The following is a 27,847-nucleotide window of genomic DNA, read 5'->3' as shown; positions in this document are numbered from 1 at the left end:
ACACGTCCAACAGGTAAACGCCGAATCGGTCACGGGTCGTCAGAGATCAAAGCTGTAGGGGGATTATCGAAGAGAGGAAGATTACCGCTAAGATTACTTTTCGCCAAGAAAATTATCTGGAACAGATCTTTGTTTACGATCTACGTAGCTTTGTTATTAGAGGAGGAGTTGAGATATCGATCGCGTTACGATCGATGTTATGTGTTTTACAAGTTTTTTTTTTTGCGTTGAAAATATAGATCGTTGCGTTTCACGTAAATCGAGTTGTACGATAATTATGTCAAGAGTGTATATGTACGAAGGCGGGCAGGAATTTATGATTTAGAAAAGATTTTCAAGATAAGGATTGGAATGAAAACGTGAAACGTTTCTGTTATTTACGGGGTCGTCGTTACGAGAGAGTAGGGAGCGGCGAAGAAATGAAATGAATTCGTACGTGTGACGCGAAAATCGAAACTCCCGCCTTTGAATTATCGATTGCGCTCGTGGAAACGTGCTTTGCCAAAGGGGAACGCTCAATTATCGTTTCAAACTTCGTCTCTAACATAATGATCTGACAATTACAATAAATCCTCGGACAAGTATAAAATTTCCTCCAATTATCGCGCTCGATTCTATTTAGCAAATTTTATCTTCGATTATAATATCGATACATGCAGTAAATCGTGTTTACGATCTTATCTATTGATTCGATGCCTGAATAGCAACACGTTGAAACTTTTGATATAAATTCAATGGAAAGAGTCGATTCGATCGGTATTGAGCGACATCGGAAAAATTTCTTCCGATTCTGTGAATAATCGTTCTTTGAATTTTGATATATTTTTTTCCTTTTTTTTTGCTTTCCGTTCTTTTCTTTCAAACGTCATATGATAATAAACTCGACGTACGATAAAAAAGATTCGTATGTAGTAAAAATAATTCTGACGCAAGTGGGAAATATTATTGGTGCATTATGCCGTCGTTGAAAACTTTTCGCGTAGAATTCGATCGACCAACGGCTACGTATCTTAGTGGCGAAATTGTCAGTGGAAATATTATTGTGAACATAGTGAGAGAGAAAGAAATTAGAGGTGAGTCTTTGATAATGTCTTTTTTGAATTTTAAACATTTTCAATTACTTATTAATGCTAAATCATATTAGTATACTCGATAGAAACTGTAAATGTTGATTGTGAAATATTTGAACAAGTAAGTAAATTCACTAAATAGTTGGATAAATATTATATCCATCGAATGTTTGAATGATGAATCTGGTGATTTTTGACCGATGAAATGATCAGGGGGACCAAAAATTTGATTGTTTTTCGGTTATTTTTGACTATTGAAAATGAATGATAAAGAAAATTATTTGATATAAAAATAATGTGATAATTAAAAAAAATCACATTAATTAAAATTGATTTATATTCAAAAAGATGTTCGAATATTGTTACTTTGCAAATGTAAGTGTTAATATTTATAGATGACAATAGAGATGATAAAATATTGACAATTTGATAATGAAAATTTAATAAAGAGTGTTAAGATTAGATTAAGATATGAGATATATTATACATGAGATATTATTAAAATTGTATTATTAAGATCATATGAAAATCGCAAGCATTTCTTGTTTTTCTTCTCGCCGATTTTTGGTTGTCAAACGAAATGAATATCAATGTTGAAAAAATATTCGAAAACTATAGTTTCATATTTTTCACAAGATTGTCAAATTTTTGAGAATATTTATTTTAAAATTACAACTCGTTTAAATTTGGTTCAACATCACACACTTTACATAGTAGAGAATTATATGTATTATATTTTATATTTATATATTACGTAATCTTAAAAAGTAATAAGTTGAAAGTATGAAAATATGAGAATAAGAATGAAATACTAATCAGTAAAATTTTGTTTGAGATTTTTTCCAGAGTAAATATAGTTAAAGAGAGCAAATAGTGAAACGAGTATAGAGATAAGATAAAATTGCAATCGCGCCATCTCTTGAGTATTTTGAAAAAATATTTTATATTATTTATATTATCGTTCAAGAGATGGGGCTGATAATCAATTCTTACCGTATCTCTATCTTGCTCTTATCATTTTCTGTCCTTTCTATATGTGTTTCATTTGCGGCACTCTAGAGATGGCGCTGATTGCAATAATTTTATCCAATCTCTGTCTTTTTCTTCTTATTTACTCTCTTTGTCTATCCTTTTTTGGCGCGATATAACGAGACAAGAATTTGAATTCATTTTCATCATTTTTCTATAAAAACTAAAATATATGTTATATGTTATCTCTAAAAAATATCTATAAAAAATATATTTACTATGTATATTTACTTGTATATTTTCATATTATAAAATTATACAATTTCAAAACTTTTATTAGTAGAATAAATTTTCAATCTAATTGCCCACAATCTTATCGCATATATATGGTATTAATATTAATATATTAAGTATTAATTTTTAATTATAGGATTATTTTTTATTGCAACCGGCCAAGCTAACGTGAGATGGACCGAATATAATCATATAAGAAAAAAGAAGAATCATAGGCATAATATTGTCTACAGGAATTCCGAAAAATATTTCGAGTTCGAATACAATATAATTGCTAAACACAGAAGTGAGTAAAAGCATCGAAAATAAAAAACTTAAATGTTTAAACAAAGAATCATCGATGAAATTAATAGATAACTAAAATGAATCTATGAATCTAAATATATTATTACATTAATTATATTAATTAATTACATATTTTATAATTTTTCAGCTAATTCGCGGATCAAAATCCCTTTTGGATATCACAAGTATCCATTTAATTTTCAACTACCTCATAATATACCAAGCAGTTTCGAGCATAAATACGGACATGTAAGATATACTATAAAAGCCATAATGGATAGACCATGGAGATTCGATCATCAAACCAAAATAGCATTCACAGTTATTTCAACTTTGGACTTGAACGCACATCGTGAAAAATGTGTAAAATATTGATATTGATATTATCTCTTACCATATATTATATACATTACGAATTCAGATGGATTATTTTATTTTTTGAATAGCTAGGATTGGATGATGAAATAATAAAAAATTTCTTTTCTTGCTGTTGCAATCAAGGATCAATTAATTTTCAAATTAGAATACCATCCTCTGGATACGTTCCAGGCCAATCAATAATCACAATGATGAATTACGTGAATTCCACAAATAACATACAAATAACGAAGATCAGTACAAAATTGTTACAAGTGAGTGATGATCACGATCGAAATATCAATTTCATGATTTCATGAAAAATTATTTATATCTTTTCTCCTTTAAGAAACTCAAATTTTATGCATCTACGCCGCACACAAGATTGAATTCAAGTACTGTTGAAATCGTAACTAAGGACACTTCAGAATCGTTCCTGACTCGTGGACAAACCACATCAGGCATTTTAATCCCACCTATACCACCGTCCTATCTGGAATATTGTAGCATAATAGATTTGAATTACGAATTACTCGTTACTATACACGTTTCAGGAATGTAAGTATTACATAATACCTAATAACATCGTTATTGTTATATCTAATAACAGATATAATCAATGATTTCATTTATGTTTAAAATTAGGCATTTTAAAATGGAGAAAAATTATCCTCTTTTAATCGGAACGATACCACTCTATTATCCGCCTTCTGCACCATCTCTGAACGATATAAATGCATCCACGACGATATCATTTCCAATCCCGACACCAGGTCAATTTGATAGATCGCATCTTCCACCGGAAGCTCAAACTATTGGTTTCGTTTCTCCAGAACAACCCTCTGCTTCTTCAAATAATCTGGATATACGTAAGTAATTAATAATAGTAAAGTTTATATACATATAAATGAAAATGAAGAAAATTGTTAGAATCTATTACCTTTTTCTCCGTTTAGCACCACCATCCTATGAAGAATGCATGTCTGGAACTCAGGATATCATGGATCAAAATGATTCGAAATATGTATTTGGTGCGAATACCCCTTGGGCACCTAGATATCCAGTATTCAATTATCCACAAACAAGTAAAGTTAAAATTTTCTTCTATAATTTTTATCTTTGATCGTATGAAATAAGATTTTCATTTGTATCTTTCTTCTTCAGATATACATCAATGAACGAAAGATCATAACGAATATAGTATCTGCCAAAGTTTTAAAGTCAAGAAAACAAGAATCAACAAATGTGAATCTACTCCAACATAGTATGTTATTAGCACGTTATTATATCTTAATTATATAAAAATTCGCGAGATATTTTTATATAATTTTATCATCGATTAGGCACGAGGGAAAAGCAACAGTTTTACGAAAATGATATATTTACACAATTTATTTTTATATCTCGACATCGCCATATTGTAATCATAATCATCATCGAGTCATATTATAATTAGCAGAAAAAAACCGATTATTATTTTTAAAAAGATGAACAAGGAGAATAAAGAATTTCGCGACAAAAAGCAGTAGTACAAAAGGAATGAGAGATTCGTCGGTAAACTCCGATAAAACAATAGATCGCAAATCGGTCGTTCTCAAAAAGATCTGAATAAAGAGGATAGTAAAAAACTTACAATAGCTCCTGAGCGCGTCTGCTTGTGTAACATAATTGGTTAAGAATATGGAGGAAAGTTAATCAACAAGTTGCGAACATATTTCAGATCATCACTCATATAACATCTTCTACTCTATAATGTATACAATTCAACTTGACGCTTTAGGAAATACACATGGTACAATTCGCACTGTAATCACCAAATGCCCGATAAACGTGTCATTGTAGGAACTGAACCCAACCATCTTAATGTTAAAGGCTGTCTTAAATACAATGAACAGACACGGTTGTCATGCCTTTCTTTTCTTTTCTTTTCTTTCTTTTCTATTCAAATATGACTTGCTATCGGATGACTGTGAAAAATTTTCTTTCAGCTTTATTTTATACTATTAAAAATAAAGTACAAGTAAAAAGATTAATATATCATCGAGCATATTTAAAAAAAAAAAATGCACTTGATTGAACAAAGTCAATTCCAATAGTATCATTACGGTATGACGTTCGTTATGGCTGGTCCCATTTATCCCATACATTTATCACTCATAATTACAACAATCGTTCTTAATAAATTCATTCAATATAATCGAGACAAAAATTTCACTCGAACGTCATTTTGTTGTTTTTAAATAATCATACAATCATAACAATGTTCACAAGAACATCCGACGCAATAAAAAAAAAAAAAAAAAAAAAAAAAAAACAGATAAAATTGTGCTACGACAATTCATTTTTGTTTCCAATATGCTTCATGTATATTATAAGATACGAGTGTGTACTCCTAAATTGGCATTCGGTGTCGTAGAAATATTCGTGATTACTAAATATGAATTTAAAAATCGCATGAAACGTAAATATATCTATTCTTTTTTTTTGTTTTTTTTTTTGTTTTTTCAGTAATTACATTATGCTAGAAATAATTTTTAAAAAAGGAAAAATAAAAGAAGTCAAGAATTAAATCGAATATATTAAGAAATAAGAAAATAATAGTAGTAATAGTAGTAGTAGTAATAGTAGTAGTAGTAGTAGTAGTAGTAGTAATAGTAGTAGTAATAATAATAATAATAATAAAGCGAAAAATATAATCCATAAGCTTACGAGAGAAATAAAATTAATAGTTCAAGATAAAAATAATAAAATTTTTGGATATATTTATGATATTATATAGTAAAAGATAAAATAGTTTTTATGTTAATAACGCATGTTAATACATACGTATGTTCTTGACTCGATAATGTTTCCTGACTTTCTTTTCTTTAAATCTCTGATTATTCTGATTCATCGGAAGGGGAAAGGAACTGTGCGCTCCGACTTTACAAAAATTTGCTTCGCTTATATTACAATAACCTTCCCTCGATTTAAGATATTCAACCCTTAATATATATTATTATCATAAATAAATTTGGTCTATCGGTAATATTGTGAATACGCCGGTATAAATACTGGCAGTATTTGGTTAAGTAAAAAAATCATGATCACTAGAAGAGGTAACTGGTACCGATTGAATTAAACATGAGCGAAACTATTACTTCAATTCCAATTATAAATATTCATCGATGAGAAACGACACGATTTATCAATCTACTTATACTATATTCGGTTGAATACATACACACGATTATTGCTTGAAATATTAGAGATATTTATTCACATCAAAGTTTTTTTTTTTTCTTTTGTTTCAATTTCGTGTTTTTTCGATTGAATAAACTTTTACGTGAATAACCATCTAATATTCTGAGAATAATTTGAGAAATAATTGTGTATATACACTTAAACCAAATATATTGCAAGTAATAAAAGAGAGCAATAATACGACACGCATGTTACAACTTCCAGTAAACTTGATTTAACATTCTTTCATGGGATTATCGGGGTATTGCAGATCTATTCACGATATGATCTAAATTTCTTGCAAGTCAATGCCAGCAAAACTATATGTTATTAATATAACAATGTATAATATACATTGATTTTCTAATACGTCATACAATTTTATTTTTTGAATATATTTTATTCGAGTTATATTACAAAAAAGTATTGCACTCTTCTTTACAATAGAAAAAGAACAGTAAAAAAGTTACTTTTAGTCATATATAAACTCAAGAAATTTTAATATTTCGTGAATAAATCTACTATAAAACCACCGATAGGAAAGTATAGTGAGTCAATATATTCATTTTAAAAACAGCAGTTGTAAAGATGTCTTTTAACATTTCCATTTGATCCACAAAACTGTCTCGTGTATTGTAAACTATGGTGACCCACTTATTAGTTTTTGCAGCACTTTGTTTTAAAAAAATAATCAATGTTGCTGTCGCCACTACATGGCGCAACAGGTTCAAGACAAACATCAACATTTCATCTCTACCATATTTGTATACATACATTCAATACAACATTAACATTAACTGAGATTAAGAAAAGGCATAATTTACATTGTCGTGGTATGTTGATCCAAGTCATGAACCAGAGGACACTGAGTTGTGCACACGTAGTGTGTTTTTTATAATGTGTGTTATGTCTTTACGCAATCACTTTACATTATTACACTTTTTTCAGTCCGCACGCTTCCCAAAATCCTGGAAGAGGAAGTGCAGATACCAGATTGGATAAAAGCATAAAAATAATAATCAACTAATAAAATTTAATTCTTACCATAACTATAAGTGCAACTTTAACCCTCTCTCTTAATGGCACCTGGTGCTTCTGCCAATCCTTTAACTTTAAGTCGATCAGCAGTTTTAAGAAATGCAGGCAATTGATCTTGTGAAACGTTAACTTCTCCTGCATACATAAATTCCAAAATAGCTTGAAGATGACTGTATGCGACATCTTTTAAAATTATGATGGGATGTTTGGACGGATTTTCCTATAAAATTTTGTTACTTAATCCTCTTATTGTGCAAAAGTTATATTTGAATTAGCACAATAATATCATACCTCTAATAAAGATTTAAAATAAGGACTACAAGCAGATAACACCATCTTATGTGCTTTACAAGTTTGACCATCACAAGCTAATGTCACATCCGTGAAACTTTTTTCATCTCGTAGATGTTTAAACGACGATACCATATTAGATTGGAAATCATTCCATTTAAGAAAAAACTGTTGTTGTTCATCTGCCATTGTTGACACCCAATGTTTTAATGAGCTTTGCTTTTATTTTAGAACTGGAAAAACAAGTTTCAATAACATAACAAACTAAGATATATTAAACAGAATAATATGATATTAACAATAACAATAACATTAACATAAACACGAGGATAAATTGAAGGACACATTGAATACAAAAATCTTTATTATCAAATATTTATATGAGCAAAAAAAAAAATATTTATTTAATGTAATAATTAAAGAATCGTAACAAAACAAGAGAGCGAGAGAGCGAGAGAGAGAGAGAGAGAGAGAAAGAGAGAGAGAGAAAGAGAGAAAAGGGGGAAGGAATACACATTATAAGACGAAGGTCAAAGTTTCTAAAATGTAGACGAAACAAAATGTTGCTATCTCGTGTTGAATTGTATGTACCAGATTTTGTTTAGGTTAAGCCTAAAAATATAGAAACGATTCGTATACGATGCGTTTGAAGATATTTAATAAAGTAAAATTAGAAAAAAAAGAAAATGTCACGCTATAACATAAATTCGTTCTAATCTAGTTTTTGAAAATGCTTTGCATGACGTGTTACTTGTATTTTGTCATAACAATACGCGTACATGATACGAATCGTTCCGTCAAAGCACTCGCAGAACCACAACGAACCAACAATACGAAACGCGCGAGAAAAATAACCTATCGAAATTCATTACGTACCTTGGCTTGACGAAGCACTGTATTCTCTGGTACAACGCTGAATCACAAAAAGAACGCGAAGAACATGTATTGCCGAAAAGTTTTCAAGCGAATGTTACCAATTTTTTGTTGTGGCTAATATCACGGCAAAGAAATTCGGTCGAATTCGGATCTTTCCGTTCTAGATCGGTTCGGAAACACTGTACCGACTGGTAATAATTTCGTTCTTCCTCTTAAGATGTCGCTGGCGGCGTTGATTTACGCGCTTGGAGGAATATTCGAAATTCTCGCAACATAAATGTCAATCCAAAATTGTATATCGACGTCATTGCAGCGCGCAAAATGCATTCCTAGATATAACATCAAAGGACGCGGTCTCCTAAAACAAAGATAGAACAGTTAAAACCATGCATCATAAAGTTCAAATTCTCCTCTCGACGAGATGTCGTTCCAAATTTAAACGAAACCGCTCGTAATATTTTACGATACGGATAAAAGACACTTCGGTAATATAAACATCATTTATTATTCATTCAATCCCTATAAAATTCATGCAAAAGATCTTGCATCTAGCACCGATCATATCCTCTCTCTCACTTTGTTACTGCTAATTGCGCAATCTCACGCAAGCAATTGGACAGATATCAGCATGCGCTAACTGACAAATCAAATGTACCCGCTATTACATAGAAATCGGTTCCGATCGAGTGCCCAACGATGACGGTAACGATAATCGTCGAGTAGCTTGTCCCGCGAAACAAATCGCGCATTCTCCATACGTTATATAGCGAACGAGGCTATCGTCGGGAGGCGCATACACAATCGGAAGAGAAACGATTGTACAAGAGAGAAAAAATCGGGAGGAAAATTTTCCAATTTCTGTGGAAAATCCGTGTATCGAAAGGACGGTGGATTCGTATATAAGTTCTTATAAATAGAACCGAGAAAGGCGAGCACCGGAAAAGTTTTCCTGTCGCGCGATGCCGCGACGGAACACGACAGCATGTCAGCCTCTAAAACGAACAAAGAAAGATTTAGCTTAGGAGAGAGGGAAAGAGCGACAGAGAAGGAGGAAGGGAAGATAGAAAGGAGAGGAAGAAAGAAGGAAGGAGTAATTCGAGAAAACTGGAGAGGGAGAGAGAAAGAGCGAACATGGTGGACGCGCGGTATCCACGCTCTTAGCGCGGATCGGTTCACGAGGAAAGAGACGGGGAGAGCGGGTGAGAGGGCGAGCGCAAGCGCAATGAGCCATGGAGTTGCTCTCGACGCACGCCACATTGAAAGCTTGCGACATGCCGCAAAGCCGCTCAGTCGTGCGCCAGCTCTCATGCGGGTGGTATCGTTTTCTCGGTTTCTCGTCATTCCTTGTGGTGTACCGTAACCGCGAGCACGAAAAAGCCCGCGTAGGCGTGGTGAACGCGTTGGCACATACGAACCACGCGGTTTTAAGCGAAGAAGAAACAATCGCGTTTCTCTGAAACGATCGGACATTAGGTGCTCGTCTTCGTCCTCGAAAATTGGAATAGTCGAGGGTCACGTTTTGATACTTGGACCAGTGTCAGATCTCGGCTCGTCCGCACAGGAAAATTCCCGGCTTGCCATACGAGCTCGTTCTCTCGTGGTAAAGTTTCATACCGATACGTTTGGCTCTCTCTCTCTCTCTGTTTTTTTTCCGTGGACAACATCGTGACACCGAGTACGAGAGTACGCGTAATTATTATTAAAAGAAAGTAATAACAAGGATTAAAGGAACAAGAATCGATTTTACGGACAATCGGATATCTACTCGGTAAAGAGTAAGAAAAAAAGAGAAAAAAAAGAAGAAGGTGATAGGACAGAATTGCGGAAAGATATTACCTTATTTGTGATGTGCGAGTGAAGGCAATGGAGTCACCAGTCATGTACGATTCAGCGGCCCATCAGGCTCAGGCCCACGGTGCGGCCGATCTTAAGAAGTCTCAGGTACTCAACAACAACAACAACAACAACAACAATCATCAGAGCAACAACAACAACAACACCAACGCTGCGAATAACAACAACTCGGCTCTTCAAGTGAATCACAATCACAGCCAGCAGCAAAGCGGTTCAGTGGTGAGCAAGGTCTCGGCGAGCAAGGCTAGCCTTCACCAACAGTACGCGGAACATTGCGCCGCGGCCGGCGAGCTGACAGACCTGAACACACCCGAGATATCGTTAGATCTGCAGCACCTGATCGACGACAGCCACTTCAACGACGGCCTGTTGGACATGTTAGGGGCGAACAACGGAGCTGTGAAACACGTGAGAACGCCCGGTTATCCACGCACCACGCTCGCCTACATGCCCCAACCTGTCCACAGCGGGGCGAGTTATCACCAGGGCAGCAACAGTTGTAGCGACAGCAACAGCTCGAGTTCCGAGTCGCCCAGCATCAAAGAAGAACCACTAGACCCGGCGGATTATCGCCGTCACTGCCCGCAATATCCGCCCGGTGGATACAGTCCGGTCACGAACGGGCCGTTCGCGAACGGAGCGCCGACCTTCACCACTTTGACACCGTCCACGGTACCGGGTGGCCATCCCGGTGCACCGGTGCATCAACCACCGCCACGGGGCGGGCCGATGAAACCGGTGATGGCCCATCAACACCACGCCAACACTGCCGCCGCCGTTGCCAGAAAACAGACAAAGACGATCGACAAGGCGAGCGACGAGTACAGAAGGCGTCGCGAGAGGAACAACATAGCGGTGAGAAAGAGCCGCGAGAAGGCAAAGGTACGATCGAGGGAGACCGAGGAGAAGGTGAAGCTGTTGGTGAAGGATAACGACCTGCTCAAGAAGAGGATCGAACTGCTCACGGAGGAACTGAACGTTCTCAGGTCTTTGTTCAGCAGCGTCGGAGTGGTACCGGAACAATTGCACCGAGAGATCTCGAGGCATCTCGATCAGTTCCAGCAACACGCGGTGGGACCCATGTAGCGCACGACGTCATCATCCTCGTCGAGCATCGCGGTGCCATCGCACCGCGTGTATCGCGCCTTTCTCTCGTCCACCGGCGTCGACCTTCGTCCCTTCCCTTTCGAATCGATACCATTGCGAAAGAGACGCGCCTCGAAGCGACTTCCGCTTTCCGGATGCGAGCCCGACGCTCCCTCTCGATCCTTTCGCGTCCGCGTCATCCGGGTAAAAGTAAAGAAGAACGTCCTGGATCGAGCGTCGCGGCCGTTACTGCGTCTTTTGTCCCGTTCCATCACGTGGAGAACGCGAGGTGCACGTGCGTCTCCTCGAGAGAAACGACACGCGGATCGCGGACAGAAGAAAAGACGCGGTGGGAATGGAGAACAGAGAGGAGCAGAGAGGGTCCTCGAGAGGAGGAGGGAAAGAAGAAGCGAGGAATAATAGGAGAAGGAGGAAGAGGCGTGACTCGTTTGAAGAAGAGACGCTCGTCGGTTTCGCCCGAGGAGAAGCTTTTCGGCAGCTGGAGCTTACGTCGACGACTTCACGTGTTGGAAGAAAAGTGCCTCCGCTCATGGCGAACTTTTATTTACACCAAGTGCATCGGACACTTTCTCTGTTCGTCTGTTACACGACGCGTAACAATACGGAGAAAAAGATATGGAGAAAAACGGGGAGAAAAAAAAAAAAAAAAAGCCACGAGCAATTTCGAGATTTTCGCGCAGCCGCCATGTTGCGACTCTTTTCTTTGACCCTTTGGAATTTACGCGAGAGATAAACATAAAAAATTAACATTAAAGACGGACGATCGATTCGTCCGATCTTCTTTGTTTCTTTTTTTTTTCTTCTTCTTTTTTTCGTGTCTAACTTTTATTTTTTTTTTCTTTTTCTTTTTTCTTTTTTTCTCAATGTACGTAAGACTGGGTGGTGATCACCGCGTGTATCGCGGGTTCGCCGCCTCATTCGATCGCGTAATTCGCAACGCGGAGAGACGCGTTGCGACTCTGAACAAATCACGCATCGATGTGTACAAAAGCATCAATTACACTCACTTACACACACATACACACACACACACAACAATCACACCTAAAAGAATATTTGTAATCAACGCGCGCATACGTAAATTCGCTCGCATAAATCTTCGATTCTCTTAATGTTATACATTTTCGATGCACCTTACTCCGACCGCACATACACACGTGCGAAGGAAAACACGCACACGTACACTCATAGAACATACACACATGGCAGAGTACATATATATGTTTACATATTGTGACGATGCGATGGACGCGATGCACACGTGCGCCGCGTTACGTTCAGACGTATATGTATATATAGATATATATATATATATATCGATCGATCAAATTAGATAATCATTCTCATTACCAAGTACCTAAAAAAAGGCATCATACCGAGATACCGTAATTTTTGCGAAACAGTATCGAAATGAAAAATAACGACGTTACCTAACGCTACCTTCTTGACTCGCGCATTGTACTCTTTCTCGGCAGGAGCGATGCGACCCGACCAACCGAGGAAAGGAAACGCGAACGACACCCACATATGCCCACAGAAAAAAAAAAAAAAAGAAAGAAAAGCACACTCTTTATCACACACGCCCTTGTATTATAGCTCTATATTTTAATTTTATTATATTCGAGATGTATGTACATAAAAAAAAAAAAAGCTAATATATTTTGTTAGAGAAACGAAACGAAGCGGACTCGTGTTTTTTGTGAGAGAGAGAGAGAGAGAGAGAGAGAGAGAGAGAGAGAGAGAGAGAGAACGAAAGAGAGAGGACGAAAGAGAGAGAGGGAAGAAGGGAGAAAGAAAAAGAATGAAAGCGAGAGAGAAAAAGGATGAGAGCGCGCGAGAGAGAGAGAGAGAAAGAGAGAAGATTAAAAAAGAAAAAATATAAAAAATTGTCGAATGTGTGCGAGCATGTGTTCAATAAACCGATCGTTGTAATTATTACGTACGTTTTAATGCGAACGACAAGTTAGGAAATATGCGGCGAGAATGGAAGAGAGGATAGATAGATAGATAGATAAAGTCGCCGACGTTACCTGGGACTCGGCCCACAACCGAATCCCTTTCCACTTTGAGTTACCGTAAAAATCGCGTGAAGCGGGCTTCATTCTTTTTTTTTTTCTTTTCCTTTTTCTCTTTTTTTCTTTTTCTTCTCATCGTCTACCTTGTCCCGTAGAGGAACTTCTTCGCGCGCGAGAGAGAACGACACTTGTTACCTTATATACGTACTTGTGCGACAAGTTTAAATATTTCCTTCTTCTTCTTCTTCTTCTTCTTTTTCTTTTTCTTCTTTTATCCTTTTATTTTATTTTATTTTCTTCTCTAAGAAGTTTTTCGGGTCTCTCGGTGATGCACGACTCAAAAAAAAAAAAAAAAAAAAAAAAAAGAAAAAAACGCGTGTACGCGTACATCACACGCAAAACGTGTGTACGCATGTCCGTGAATATCGCGCATACCCGCGTACACGCGTACGTGTACGTTCGTGTGCACGCGTTCCTTGGCGTATGACTGATGTATGTTAGGTATGAGATTACCTGTCACGGTTGTCTTCTTGTCTATGCACAAATATATTTTGATATAAAAAAAATTATGGCATTCTTTGATCATCTTCCACACTACTTTGGTATAATAATCTAACACTTGCTATATCCCCTCCCCTCTCGTCACATCTAATTCAAATAAAAAGTGAGATAAACAACGGCCACCAGGGAGAACGGTTTTAAGAGTACTACTTTATCTCTAGACAACGTACAGATAACGTGGAATATCCATTAATACGAAATCATTGAGTCATTCATAGTTGCTCTCATAATTACTCATAATTGTGCAAATTCGTATCGAAAAAACAAAATATATATACATATATATATAGAGAGAGAGAGAGAGAGAAAGTGTAACAAAGTGTTTCTTATCGTTGTTCTTATACTTATACTTATACAAAACAATTTAAAAATATACATATTTCTACCAATCCATCAATCTTCTACATCTCTCTCTTTCTCTGCAAAGTACAACCATGACGAGACATTTTTATTATTTACAGTGGAAGAAATTTTCTTACAGTTCGCATAAGAAATCGCGGGATTTAAAAAAAAAAAAAAAAAGAAAGAAAGAAATACAGAGTAGATGAAGAGTATTACAAATTTACTCTTCTTTATTCTATAAAAAAGCGACGATAAAAAAGCTTGGCTGGTTTATTAATCGAGCGAATAAAAATGAAGCGTAGTCGTAGACGATGGGCGCGCGAGCGGAAAGCAATCGTCTCTCTGAACCGCGCGAATCCGTCGGCGAATGAGTCAGAAGATAAGTTTGTTGTTAGTCAGATAAATAGATTAACACCATTGTGACGATCGTTCTTTTTGCACCGTGGCGGAACAGGATACGAGCGTGCTGCGTGCTCGACGATCTCGACTTTACACGTGCGAGCCCCGCTGCACCGGGTGAAATTGCACCCGGAAGCGGACTGGTACGCACCATGCAATTGGACAAACGAATTTTTCACGGTAGAGTATGTTAAAGAAACGACGAAACGCTGCGTTTCAACGCTACGTTTCAACGCTACGCAGCGTCGACGTCTATTTTTTTTTTCTCTCTCTCTCTTTTACAGATGCGAACGATTTACGATTTTTATTTACTTGTTTATTTACTTTATTTTTTCTCTTTGAGTTTTTCTTAAAATTCGTATTAATGTATGTAAAAATTACAAAGGTAGATGAGAAAATAGCGCGGAATAATTTTAATCCACGTGGCTCGGAATCGATCAACAGGTTTTCCAACTTGCTGGATGCGACTTGACGCACGCGTGTTCACTTCCTTTCAAACTGCGATGTTACTATTCAGTAAAATATACAGAGATATAAGTTTTATATAGCAAACTGGTGGAAAAAAAATTGCAACTTTATCCACGTTATGATAAATAGACATTATTAGCAATTCAATGCTGGAATAACCATTCCATATATTTACTAGTAATTAAGAATACAAATTCATTCCTCGCGAGACACCAATAGATCGCCTATCATTCGTTACGATGATTATTTTATTTATTTATTTTTCTTTTTTAAAAATTTTTTTTAAAACGAAACGAAAGAAAACACCGTGCAGAATAAGAAATGGACGATTCTTGAAGAACCTTATCGAGGATAAAAGATGCAAAATTTACGATTCGCTTGCCACTTGGCGTCCTAGTCCAGAGGGTAACATAATTAGTCGTTAGCTTACGTCAACTTGTCCCAGGCTAGAACTACCGCGATCTAAATATATCGAAATACGACTGCCACGCGCTGCAAAAATCAAACAACAAGATATTCCAATGGAGAAACAATCGAGCTTAACGCAACTTTCTTGGAACAAAGCAAGTATTTCCTCGATCGTTTAAAAGAGGGAAACGTTGGAAGAACGTGTGCCATCGATATACGTATATTTCACTCGATCGTCGATGTAAATAACGAGGCGCGACTTTCCGTTGGTCTCGTGACGCGAGAGTAACGTTGACACACCTGCTGCGAACTAATCGATACTTTAATTATCCTAAACGTTACGTAATCAAGAACCTGATATGCCCAGTTAATATACGCGTATTCGTTTCGGATTCCAAGAAATCGTTCCCAAGAAGTCGATCATCTTCGAGGAAAACGGGGAGGAGAGGGATCGAACAACAGCGCTTCCGTTAAACGGTTAGAAATTGTCCAGATGTATACAATTGTACAGGTGTACGTGATACCGTGTACCGCGTTAAAAGTGTGACATAACGAGTTTTGACGCCGGGTTGTCTACGTGTACGATGTCGCGGTCGTCGCTAGTTTTAGACGCGAGCAATGCCAACCAATACACGGTCGAAGAGTGGATTTCGGCATAGCCGTGAGAACAACGGCGTGATTCGCTGTTCCATTGACTCGACACGTAGGAAATATGCTAAAAGATTCGTGTTGAAGGTGGCGGACTGACATTCAAGAATGACATTTTGAAATTCTCAAAGTCGAATAATTCGAATGCTCGCATCAATGACGAGCGGGGAATCAGAGTTCAAGAGTTTGGAATATAAACACGTAACATTCGTTTCCCAAGAACAAGGGGAATAACATTTTGAAATTCCAAGACGGATGCTCGATGAGCAAACGAGGAATTCAAAAAATTTGGAGTCGATGATATTTCGCCTCGAAGATGATGGAATCTTGAAATTTTTCAAACTCCAGTAATTCGAACAGTTTCGTCGATCGCGTTTTCTTTCGACGACAGTCGAGTTTTTAAAATATTATCATTAGCTACACGTATTGTACCACTATTGTTTATCCATTTATCATTCGTTCGCTCTCTATTCTGGCTGCAAGAGTATATAGGTTAGGGCCAGGTCTATCGTTTTTCACCCACGCACCCGTTTCTTTTCCCTTGGTCAAAGAGGAACGCGTACAAGCGAGCGTATTCACACTTGGTCTCGGTCTTGTTTGAACACGAGTGTTTGAACGGTATGCTTCTTAAGCTCGTGATATCAGATAAAGGAAAAACGTGCGTATAAAATATATACACACACGTACACACACACACATATATATATACAAATCGATTTGGAAAAATTATAATACCAGCGAAAGCCGATGACAGTATGGTTGACGAATTATCAGGAAACACCGCAACACCTGTTATTACCTGTTATTCCACTAAAAACACAATAATACCGTGCTCGTGTTGCAAATAGCAAACAGCCAAGGTCTTCGATGTGTTATAAATCGAAATGGGAATACCCTCGGTGTGATTATTTCTCGGAAGGATGATTAAATTTTCCTAAAAAATTCCTCGAAAAGTGTTCACATTCTTATCCGCTTTTAATTATCTCCTCTCCAACTCCTTCTCAATATCATCTCGTTGAACCTTCCAAGTTTTATTACTCCGTCGACCCTTTAAGTAGGACATAAAAGATCGTCCGACTCTACTCGAATCGAAGACAACATCGAGTCAAGAGCGAGAGAGAGAAAGAGAGAAAGAGAGCGATCGAGAGAGAGAGAGAGAGAGAGAGAGAGAGAGACTTGAAAAACTAGTGAAAATCCGTTTGTAGTAGGGGGAGACCCTTTGAAACAGGGAGGGAGAAAGGGAAAGAGAGAGAGAGAGAGAAGGTTCCCTCACCTTCCCCTCCGTACGTTGCTCTCTGGGGCCGGATTGAAAAGTATCTTGGCAGCGCGGAGTTAAAAGGGGAGTCTCGTAGATCGGCATCGCGGTTCACTGCTGCGAGCACGATGTGGGTGTGACCTGGTTTCCGAGAGTTTCACTTTCCTGTAACATCGTTGCACGGAGGAGGTAAGGAGGATTCGACCCCAGAGTTACGTCATGCATTGTTATGCCGGCCGTAACGGGTCGTAGACGTACGTGCGGAACTCTGCGGGAATTAAAATAAGCGGCCGACTCTATTTTGCCCAGCGTCGACGCGAGGGCCTGTGCCTAGAAAACTGCCGCGAGGAAGGCAGATTCGTTTCGTTCGCCATCGCTCTTTAGTCACAAAAGCCACGATCGAAACCGTTTTCCCTATTTCCCCGCCTATTTAAAGAAGGAAAACTCTCTCTCTCTCTCTCTCTCTCGAGTAGCAAGGCAGCAGATCACCAATCGATCCTACCTATCGAACGGAGGCGGTTGATCGATTTATGCCGATCGTGCGTCGCACAATCGCGATACCAACGAATTCATAACGCGTACGATGCGTAATGCACGCGCTCGCGTGTCCACGTTGGCGCGCGCGCGTACGTCCACCTTCGCCACGAGCGTGTGTGGCGGCATATATAAAAGAGCGTTCTAGCGTGCGACCTATATTCCACGCCTGCATTGCTATATTAGACGCGTACGACGCATCAGGGACGCGCCTGAAACGCGCCTTCCCCTCCTCACCTGATGCCAATCAAACACCAATTCACCGAATAATTCGGCGGCTTCTTCCATTGTCCGCCCGAGGTGCGGACATCGCTCTTCCCTCGCTCGAGACGGGGACGAACGGAGTAGATATACTTGTCGTTGCGTGACGTACGATTTGGATTTTTTCTTTTTTTAATTACGAACGGAAAGGATGGAACGGTAAAGTGAAATATAACTCGTTTGATTTCGCTCGCGGTACGTTTTCCTGGTTTCGCGCATGAGAGAAAAATAACGGGGAAAAAAGGAGCGTGGTGATTGAGATAATTGAGAAATAGCGATGCGCCGATGCGAGAGCAGAGAAGGCAGACCTACGCGTATAATGATATAATGGTAACGATTCATTCGTCGGGTATACGGGGAAAAAGAACGGTGCGTAACGTTTACGCGTCCAGGCGGAGGCACGAGGAAGCGAAGAATTTATTTTTATCGTGGTTCTTCCCGTAGAGAACGAAACGGTGTACGCTCGCGGCGGCCGATCGATGGACCGGCACCGCAAAGACGACACCGTCCCTTCCAAGTGTAAATTACAATTTGATGAGTCGACAAATGGCTTTACCGCGTTGCTCTATCTCCGTCCAAATACAGGCGTCGTACGCGCTCGCGCGATATAAATACAGATGATCAAACACGGATTGTCATTTCGTTGCTCGACAGGCGCCACCACGGTGGCGGGAAAAATGGAAAACAATCGCAGAAACCTCGCGATACGCGGTTTCCATGAAATCCACTCTGTGTTTGTTTTATACCAGCCGAGATCTCTCGAGTTCCCTTTCAACCCATAAAACCGTGAGTAAAATGAATCAACGGAAACTGTGCTCGCTCCGTGTCGAGAGATAGATAGCTAGAGACAAAGAGAGAGAAGGTTAGAAAAGATCAAGGCGGGTAAGGCAGAGATCGATGGATCGTTCTCAATGGCAATATCGTCGATCAACGTCGATCGATTCGATTGGCAAGAAGCTCGGCGATAGACGGACGATTCGGAGTTGGCGCGAGGCGCGATATTAATAACCGAAGCGAGAAAGAAATGCGACGATTCCGTTGGCCATATGGTCAACCTAAATTCTAAGAGGCCGTCGTAACTAGCATAACCGGGATAACCTACATAAAGAGAGGAGATACTTCAGGGCCCGGCTGGAGTACGTAGCCGCGTCTTGGCGAACCGATCCAACGGATCCAAAGAATCCGCACAGCGCCGGCCACTGTACAACATATGTACGGCGAATGTCGAGAATTCCTTCCACGTTCCTCGACCGCGGAAAAAAAGTGAATGAAACGTCCGGCATAACGAGGCCCCACATCCACGTACGCGTTATGGAGCTTATTAGAACGTCTATCTAGCGTCGATGCTATCTAACAGCGTCTCTTTGCGAGCCTTGGCTCGGCGATGACGATCGAACGGGGCGGAAGACGATCGGCAGAGATAAATTAAGATTCGAGAAACGTGAGATGCTTGGCTCGGTTACATTCGCGCGAATTCGCGAAGAAATTTTGAAAAGAGCGAGAAAAAAGAATGGGAAAGAAGAAAATAGGATAGAAGGAAATGGATCGAGCAAAGCGTGTCGCGTTTCGCGATATTAATGTCCATTTTCGCGAGGCGATTCGATTCGGCGTTCTCTCCGATTCGACAGCCGGTTGTGCACAGTCGTTGTCCTCCTATGGACTGCGGTCGAGACTTCTCCCATTAAATCACAAATGAATGACATTAGCGGTGCTATAATATCGTACCACTATTACCGTGACGGGTATTACGTGTCACGAGGCGTGCTCTCGCTCCCTCTCGCCTCCTTCCTCTTCTCACCAGAGTGGCCGCGGCTTGCTCCGTCTCGCTCCCTCTCCCCGCCAACTCTCTCTTTCCATCTCCCTGCGCCACTCTCTGGAAACACTCTTACCGTTGCATGCAAGGAATCAGGTCACTGCGCTGCAAGAAAGCAAAAGCGACGGTACGAGCCGCGGATTAGTATTATCGAATATATATACCTATATCCTCCGGAAAAGGACGATGACTAAGGCGTCGTTTCGACAGAACTTTCGCGTACACGTACGGCCGAGCATTGGCACGGCTTAGGCGAACCTCGGCGTATGTTTCACGGGAGCATAGCTTTTGTTTGTTTTCTCGGCTGGCTTTCCGACCGGCCGAGGGAATAAACGAGAGCGTTTTTCGTTCAACGACCGATCGACGATGATGATCGCCTCGATCATACGTTTTTATTGGGAACGAACCACTCGCAAGATCGTCGAAAAAATCCAAACGAAAAAAAATTTGAACTCTCGAGACATTGGTCGAGGTTTCTTCAACTCTTGATGAGAATAAAATTTTTATTATTAGGGAACCCTAGAAAATGTTAGGAACGATATCGTTATTGGATCTTTTCAATTCCTTGAAAAAAAAAATAGAAAAATAATTTCGGAATGTACAATTATAAAATAACAATTCTAAATCAAATTAAATTTATAGTAGACTCTTGTCGAGAGGAGTCGTGGTTGGAAAAAAGTCGTCAAAAAATCATGGTGGAAGTCGGGTCATCTAGCCGGGTCGTAGTTCAATGTCGCTTCGTGTATGTGTATGTCGTAAACGGCGTAATCTACGCTACGGGCTATGCGTAATCCGGTTGGCAGACAGAGAGAGAAAGGAAGAGAGAAAGGAAGAGAGAAAGAGTAAGAGAAAAAGAGAGGATGGATTGGTTAGCGAAGCGTGCACCGCGAGATTATTATAAACACTCCGACTAAGCAAAGAACAACGGGGCTTAATTGATCGGACGATTGATCGCCGGCATCCCCGCGGTGGATAACTAAAAAGAAACACGAGTAATAAAATTCACGGGTTAAGCAGCGGGTTCGTTAAAAAAAAACAAATAGAAAAGTTTCAAACCGAGTCGAACTTACGAACACCCGGTTTATTTACGTTTCATTCGACTACGAAACGGGAACGCATCAAACCGGCTTACAACTAGGCTAGTTGAAACGCGCAATAACAAAGTTCGTGTTCCTCGGCCGCGATGCGTGAACGCGATAATTAATTAGAAATGTCGTGCGATTATGCATCCCCGCGGTACGACTTTTAATTATATTCTCGATTCTGCTAAGTGCACGTGTACATGCCTGTTAAAGTTCACCCCTTATTAGAAACGTCGGATGATGCAGCGACTGGCAACGATTAGTACCCATCACACGTACCTTGTTAGAAGAATAGCCGAGTTGAGAGCGAAAGTGCGGCGAGGCCATTTCTTAGCGATCGGCCGCTATCGGCTGGATAAATCATTGGCAACTCTCGTCTTTTTCCTCGGAGTTCGCGTTTAATTTGCATTACGATTATTATCTTTACGAATTTCTATCATATCCTAGAAAATTTTAAGGACAATATCGTCTATATACATTTTTTTTCACTTCACAAATACGAAGCGAAAAATTTGAAATGACACGCGTATTTTATCCTTTAAATGAATAAAAGGTTGGAAAGCTCGTGCAGGGTCTAAAAACGGTCTAATTTATTTCGATCTTAGCAGGAACGACATAAGAAAAATAATAGCAGCCTTTCGTAAGGCGGAACAAGCATAAAGTGGCCGATTGTGAAGTTATCATTATCGATATTATTCATGCGTTCGCAAATTTTTCTTAGATACGTGCCACGCAGAGCGTACAATCGTCGTGTCGGGCTCGTTCACTCGTGCAATTTATGACACGTCGCGCGCCCGTTTGACAGTAGAAAAGGTCGAATATACGAGGACACGAGTCTGACCACCGACGGTACTCTTTCCACGAATCGACGATCGCAGGTCGAAACAAAGCATCGCGATAAATCGTCCCGTACGTGCATTACGACTTGGTAACTGTGCACGGGTGCATCAGTGACGTCGCGTTGCGTTTTCTTTTTTTTTTTTTTTTGCGCGTGGAACAAAATATCGATATCGCCGAGTCGACAGAAAATTTCGCTCTTTCACGGTGGCACAGCTTGGTCTTTTGTCGTGTCATCGAACTGTCGTCACTCCTACATACCTGCCCATATTCGATCGCGCGATACAAAGTTTTATATATATACATATATATATATTTACTTATTCGTTTTTGTTTTCTCTCGGTTTCAGGCGTGATTCGTGGCGGCCCGTTTCCTCTGCATCTTCCCAATTATATAACCAACCTTTCGGTCTGAGAAGGATGATAAAAATGCCACGACGAAAAGAGGACCGGTTTCGCGCGCTCGTGAGAGAACGCTTCTAATTTTCCACAGAGAGAAATGGTCAGCCTCGAAACCACTTCCCGGATTCCACGAGCAAGGACGAACAGATCTCATCCTTCGAGATTTCTAGATCCTCCTCTTGCCTCGCGATCGCCCAACTCGCCACGAGATCCCCCTTCGTCGATCCCGCGCGAACATTTTTTTCACGTTTTTTTCACTAGTTCCCAGTACGAGTCTTCTTCGACTCGTCAGCGAATAGCGACCATAGTTCCATTTTCCCGACCAACGCGATGCACAAAGGAATGATCGTTTTCCGCGAAGCGAACGACGAAGTAAACGTGACTCTACTTGGAACTGGAATTAATCGAAGGAGAAACCTAGAGCGAAACCTAGAGCGCGGTAATCTTCCCGATCGGGTTGGGCGCCGATTTGAAAATTTCGCGAGTCGCGCAAATTGCACGGATAATCGTTCACGATCAAATGATTACGGATAGCAGATAACCGGGCAGTGGCTGCAATCGGCAACAGTCGCAATAATGACGGCGGCTGCGACGACAATGCGATCATAATAATTATTGCATAATGACGACGGTAAAACCTGCCTACCGACGAACACGGTAGCAGTCACTTTCCTTTTTCAGTGGCCTGGATCATCCTATCTTCCTCTCCGCGAGCTTCGCGATCGTTATCGCCCCCCTCCCTCCTTCCTCGTTTCCATCGGCTCTACGAACCTACCAACGAATCGGTACCAACTCTCGACAACGAAGTCATCGGATCGAAAAATAATAAACTCGGTGAATACGTTTTTTCGTCCATCGAAATTCTTTTCGAAAACGAAGAACGCATAGAATCGGATCGAATCGAATAGTTTACTCGAGAAAAATTTTCTATAGAAATTATCTCTCGATTGGATTCAAATTATATTGCAATTAGTAACGAATCAATATATTGAATATTCGAGATTAAAATCGCGAAAATATAAAATTCTCGCGTACCGATGATGGAATTATCTTGCGACCAGGCGGCAAGGTAAACAATCCCGATGGAATCCCAACCGCAAACGATCCCCTAAAATTCGACACCTTAGCAAACTACCTTCGCTCGTGCGAAGACCGCGAAGGGTCGAAAGACTCGTGGCTTCGTCGCGATGCACGCTAGGGATCCAAGATTTTTTTTTCTTTTCTTTTATTTTTATTTTTTTACGCGAAGGAAGCCTCGATCGAGGAACGTACGTGGATCGAGTGACGCGGTGCATCCACTTGGCGCTCCTCGGCCACGTGTCCATGGGCACATGCGTGGTCGCCGTCGTCGTCGTGTTCCACGCAGCACGCACACACACCGGGGATCGAGAACATGCCCAGACACCTTTTATACCGACCGCGAGCCTCCACAGGAATACTAATGCTCTCCGTCCTCGACTGTTCTACTAGCGGCAGCTCTCGAACCGACAGCTTCCGGTCACGTCGATGCGATGAAGAAGCGCTTCGGGAAGAAAAGGTTCTCTCGAGAAAGTAGGGCTCGAAATCTCTTCCTATATATATATATGTACTTATTAATATTTCCCTCGTATCGAGTTTAACTTTAATACTCCTCCAGTGGCGGTGAGTTTAGAAGAAGGATGATCCGTTTATATTTATCCGAAACAATTTCTTTTCCATCGATTTAAAAGAATATCGTCGTGCTCGGCGAGAATCTATCTATCCAGCAACGAGCGTAATTCGTAATCGATCGCGAGGAGCGGTTTCAGCCCGATCGGCGGCGAATTTGCGTCGAGATCAGCGGAATCCGACACGACGGTGTTGCATTAAAATTAACGAATGCAATTTAAAAACAGGCAGGCACACGCCTGTCCTTGGGCCTCGATCCGAATCGCGCTCTTATTTAGGTTACTCGTCTTGTTTAATCGACAAACAATTCCGTCATTTCTCATCGTCGAAACGCTATTGTGGGGCGTTAATAACATAATACAAGAAAATAAAGACGAGTTTCGTTTCCAAGTGGTGACGATGTTTGGATTAAAGGAGAGGATGAAATAGAATATTTGCGTGTTTAATTTTAAAAAAAACACGGGATAGGGAAGCGAACGAGTGAATGATTTGGGTGTAGGAACTATACCACTTTCGATCCTTTCCCTAGCTCTCCAATGCTTCTCGTTCGTGGCTGTGGAAGTGGGTCAACCAGATACGAAGAAGCGTAGGAGAGGAACATGGCAGCACATCGTGTGCCACGAGAATAGGACGAACCACGAGAAACTCCGTTTCTTTCCTATCTTTTCCAATTTCTACCCGCTTCGGTAGATAAGGATTTTTCGATCCCCGAGATAATTACAACAAGTGAGAGACGTATTCGAAGTCGGTAGTTCGATCGGCGAAGCGCGGAGGAGAAGGAAGGATTATTTATCGCGAAATTTCTTTCGATTGTAGGATTGTTGTGACATGTCATCAGAATACCTTGATGACGCGTGCAAACAGCTCTCTTCCGGTCAAGAGATACGAGGCAAAAAGTGATCGAGGTGAGGTCACGACGATAATACGCGACGCATTCTTTCGCCTCTTTTTCCTTCAACACCATTAACTCGTCATCCTCGTCTCTTTCTTTTTCTTCTTCTTTTTTTCCGGAATTGTTCGTGCATTTTGTTTACGCGTACAACTTTCGATACGTTACTGGAAACTGGGAGAATGAGCCTCGAATATCGTGGCACGAATTTTAATAACGAACTGCGCAGAAATCGGTACGAATCGGTACGATTAAAGCGGCGAAGAAAAAAAAGAGATAGCTAGATAGGTAAGAGTGGAAGAAATAACGAGACGAGATAACAGAGGGAGAAATAAAAATGATAAAAGAGCTCGCGTGCTACTTTTTATCGTCACAGACGGTGCGCGTTGATCGCACACCGATGTTTTTATTCTATTCCGTGTTTACCGGTCTAGAAACGGAGAAATAATTCCATTCTTCCCAGTGTTTCCACTCCAATTTTCTAACGTCAGCGAGGATTCTAACGCCGTTTAAGGCGATCTCGAACGCTCGCGCATGTTTTTATCGGTAACGCTTCGAGACTATCTCTAAGTTTTGATTCTCGAGTTGAGGCCCGTACCACATTGTGCTCGCGTGCACCGTATTGCGTCTCCTTTTCCAAGGAAAAATCGCGGTGAAAGATCCGGAAACGGGCGTTCAAAGAAGTTGGACAGATCGATAATTCCGAGTGATTTAGCAAAGATAGGGAATCAGCGAGCGTACAGTCTGCGTCGATATTTACACTTCAAGTCTGTCTTCACTGGCCAGATAAACGATATTTACCAATCATCATCGCACGCCTCGACTTTGCATGTGCTTTTTCGTTCGATCCTTTCAGCCCGCTAGAGGATCACCACGCTCGATGTACCCGGTTACCCGGTTCGTCCAATTTTAACGACTCGTATCGATGCACACGGTCGGTTTCTTGGTACAATTCCGTTATCAGTTATAAATTTCGTTGGATTCGCCGACCAACGCATTCGAATCGATTTTAATCCTCGTGGAAAGCGTTTTAATCGGTCACGATAACGCGAAAGAGAAGCGAAAGAGAAATGATAAGTTCTCAACATTTTTCTACGATTGATTTACGATTATACCATAATCGTTAATTGTTTGTCTCGGAAACAGAAGCGGAGAAATGATAACTTCTCCACATTTTTCTAAGATTGATTTACGACCATCATTATAATGCCGTAATCGTTAATTGTTTGCCACTATGGTTGGTAGTTTTTTGGAGCAACGTAATTGATTCTTTTTTATTTTTTTTTTTTTTCCGACGATAGTCACAGATAGACGGAATCGTACGAGAACGATAAACGTCGATAAACAATCGATAACCCAACGGTAAGAATTTTCAACGTCGTCTTCTATCATTTTTGTGACCTTATCAAACGCGTGCAGATATAACCTTCGATTTATTATTAGATCTATCGGAAACTTTTGAACATTTTTCGCGTTCAATGATTCGTGTTTATGCACCGCTCGTCTGGTACATTTCCAAAAAGAAAAAAACGAAAGAAAGAGAGATACAACAACCCAGCCAAATATCCCGCTATCAACCGGCAATAAATAAAACAATAAAATCAACCGATATCGCGAAACCTTTCGACATGGAACCTTTCACTCGTCGCCGCGAACGTCATCAACAAGGAGTGAAACAAAAGATCGTTCGATCGAGCGGCTCTGCCCGACGAATAAATTACGAGGAACGGCCAGGGCCACCGTTACGAGATCTAATTATGCCAGCGGGAGTAATTCTTGCCGGATTCCCCGAGAGAGGAAGGAAAACGAGGCGCGAGCGTGACCGCGCACGCGCTTACGCGAGGCGCACACGCACATGCGCAGTCCGGACGCACCCGCACACCTCTCCTCCCAGCCCGTTATTCGCGCGTGGCTCGCAAGGTCGTGCAATGTGCATCGTGTAGAGAGCACTCATACTCGCGTAAGGGGAACACGCGCCTTCTTTCTCCTCCCTTTTCCCGCTTTCTTCGCGTTCCTTCTCGCGATTATGCTCGGCTGCGGTATCGCGCGGGCAATCCGGATGCGAAACGAACGAGAGCAGTGGTGGAGATGACGCAAACCGACCCTCGCTCGTGTCGCGTTACCATGTATTTATAGTGACGGTAGTATGAGCGGCCGTTGGAGGAGGGAACGTCGCGAGAAGGACGAGACTCGACCGTCTCATTGAAACGGAACGAAACCGCGAGGAAATGGACATTCGTCGGATGGATGGCCCTCTGAATCACGGCTAGAGCTGCGAACAGGAGAATTTCTTGGTCCAACGACTCGTTACACGTCCTGACAGAGAGAATTTTCGCCTCTGTCTCGACTCTGTTGCAAACAGAGAGTATTATATAGTTACACAGAGATCCTACCTTATATATATATATATATATTTGTAATTTTTGATGATCCATGACGAATCTTGGCAATAACAGACGATTGTTCGCTCGGGTTCCGATTATACTTACGCCCAATTATTTAATCCGTGTTCGTGTACGTGACCGTACTCGACGAATTTTTCCTACACAATGGAAAGGGGGGAAAGCGCGAGGAGGAGAACGTGGAGAAGTTATCGCGGATGGTAGTCGCGTTGGCCTTGGATTAGCGCGTGGATCGGGTGGAGATATCGGGCGTGGAAAAGAAAAGAAGAAGAAAAAAAATACTTTCGCCGCAAATCGAGGATCGGCCGCGTTGTTCCTCCGCGAGCGGAAAAATACGAGGCGGCTCGTTGTTACGCGGGAAAGATGTAAGCGCCGTCTACAATCGCGCATGTTTTTCGATAACGAGAGAGAAGACGCGTAATCTGTATCAACGTAACGAGAGAGCGCGTGGATGTGGCGCAAATACGGGTGTTCCCCGTATCGTAAACGTTCCATCGAGAATTAATTCGGCGAATTTCCAA

General features: G+C 40.5%; 3 protein-coding genes across 4 annotated transcripts in view; 2 read left to right on the top strand and 1 right to left on the bottom strand.

Moving 5' to 3' along the window:
• The first annotated feature begins 266 nt into the window (after positions 1-266).
• LOC107996145 (arrestin domain-containing protein 17) lies at positions 267-5,298 on the top strand. The gene is made up of 8 exons (XM_017054060.3): positions 267-1,073; positions 2,470-2,619; positions 2,767-2,981; positions 3,065-3,250; positions 3,325-3,533; positions 3,621-3,844; positions 3,932-4,060; positions 4,140-5,298. Exons 1-8 carry the CDS (start codon positions 956-958, stop codon positions 4,151-4,153), a joined length of 1,245 nt encoding a protein of 414 aa, XP_016909549.2. The 5' UTR covers positions 267-955; the 3' UTR covers positions 4,154-5,298.
• Positions 4,353-27,847, bottom strand: part of LOC107996098 (longitudinals lacking protein-like) — a 61,990-nt gene continuing 38,495 nt past the window's right edge. Inside the window, exons 3-7 of one of the 2 annotated variants that reach the window (XM_017053981.3) lie at positions 19,989-20,172; positions 8,403-8,760; positions 7,527-7,759; positions 7,242-7,455; positions 4,353-7,165 (exon numbers count right to left, since the gene is read on the bottom strand). In XM_017053981.3, the coding sequence (XP_016909470.1) occupies positions 7,261-7,455; positions 7,527-7,715 (384 nt within the window). In that variant the 5' untranslated portion in view covers positions 7,716-7,759; positions 8,403-8,760; positions 19,989-20,172 and the 3' untranslated portion in view covers positions 4,353-7,165; positions 7,242-7,260. Of the gene's footprint in view, positions 7,166-7,241; positions 7,456-7,526; positions 7,760-8,117; positions 8,138-8,402; positions 8,761-19,988; positions 20,173-27,847 lie in introns of those variants that run through there. The other variant, XM_062074095.1, reaches the window with a different exon arrangement.
• On the top strand, positions 9,076-13,041 carry LOC107996095 (CCAAT/enhancer-binding protein-like). Its single transcript, XM_017053979.3, has one exon. It carries the CDS (start codon positions 10,266-10,268, stop codon positions 11,340-11,342), a length of 1,077 nt encoding a protein of 358 aa, XP_016909468.1. The 5' UTR covers positions 9,076-10,265; the 3' UTR covers positions 11,343-13,041.

Source organism: Apis cerana, linkage group LG4, assembly GCF_029169275.1.
Source record: "Apis cerana isolate GH-2021 linkage group LG4, AcerK_1.0, whole genome shotgun sequence".
NCBI lineage: Eukaryota > Metazoa > Arthropoda > Insecta > Hymenoptera > Apidae > Apis > Apis cerana.
This window is presented reverse-complemented; position numbering and strand designations above follow the sequence as displayed.

Coding starts and splice junctions, on each gene's coding strand:
- LOC107996145 (XM_017054060.3), top strand. CDS start 956: ATGCCGTCGTTGAAAACTTTTCGCGTAGAATTCGATCGACCAACGGCT. Junction 3,251..3,324: donor TCAGTACAAAATTGTTACAA/GTGAGTGATGAT, acceptor TTCTCCTTTAAG/AAACTCAAATTTTATGCATC. Junction 3,845..3,931: donor TTCAAATAATCTGGATATAC/GTAAGTAATTAA, acceptor TTCTCCGTTTAG/CACCACCATCCTATGAAGAA.
- LOC107996095 (XM_017053979.3), top strand. CDS start 10,266: ATGGAGTCACCAGTCATGTACGATTCAGCGGCCCATCAGGCTCAGGCC.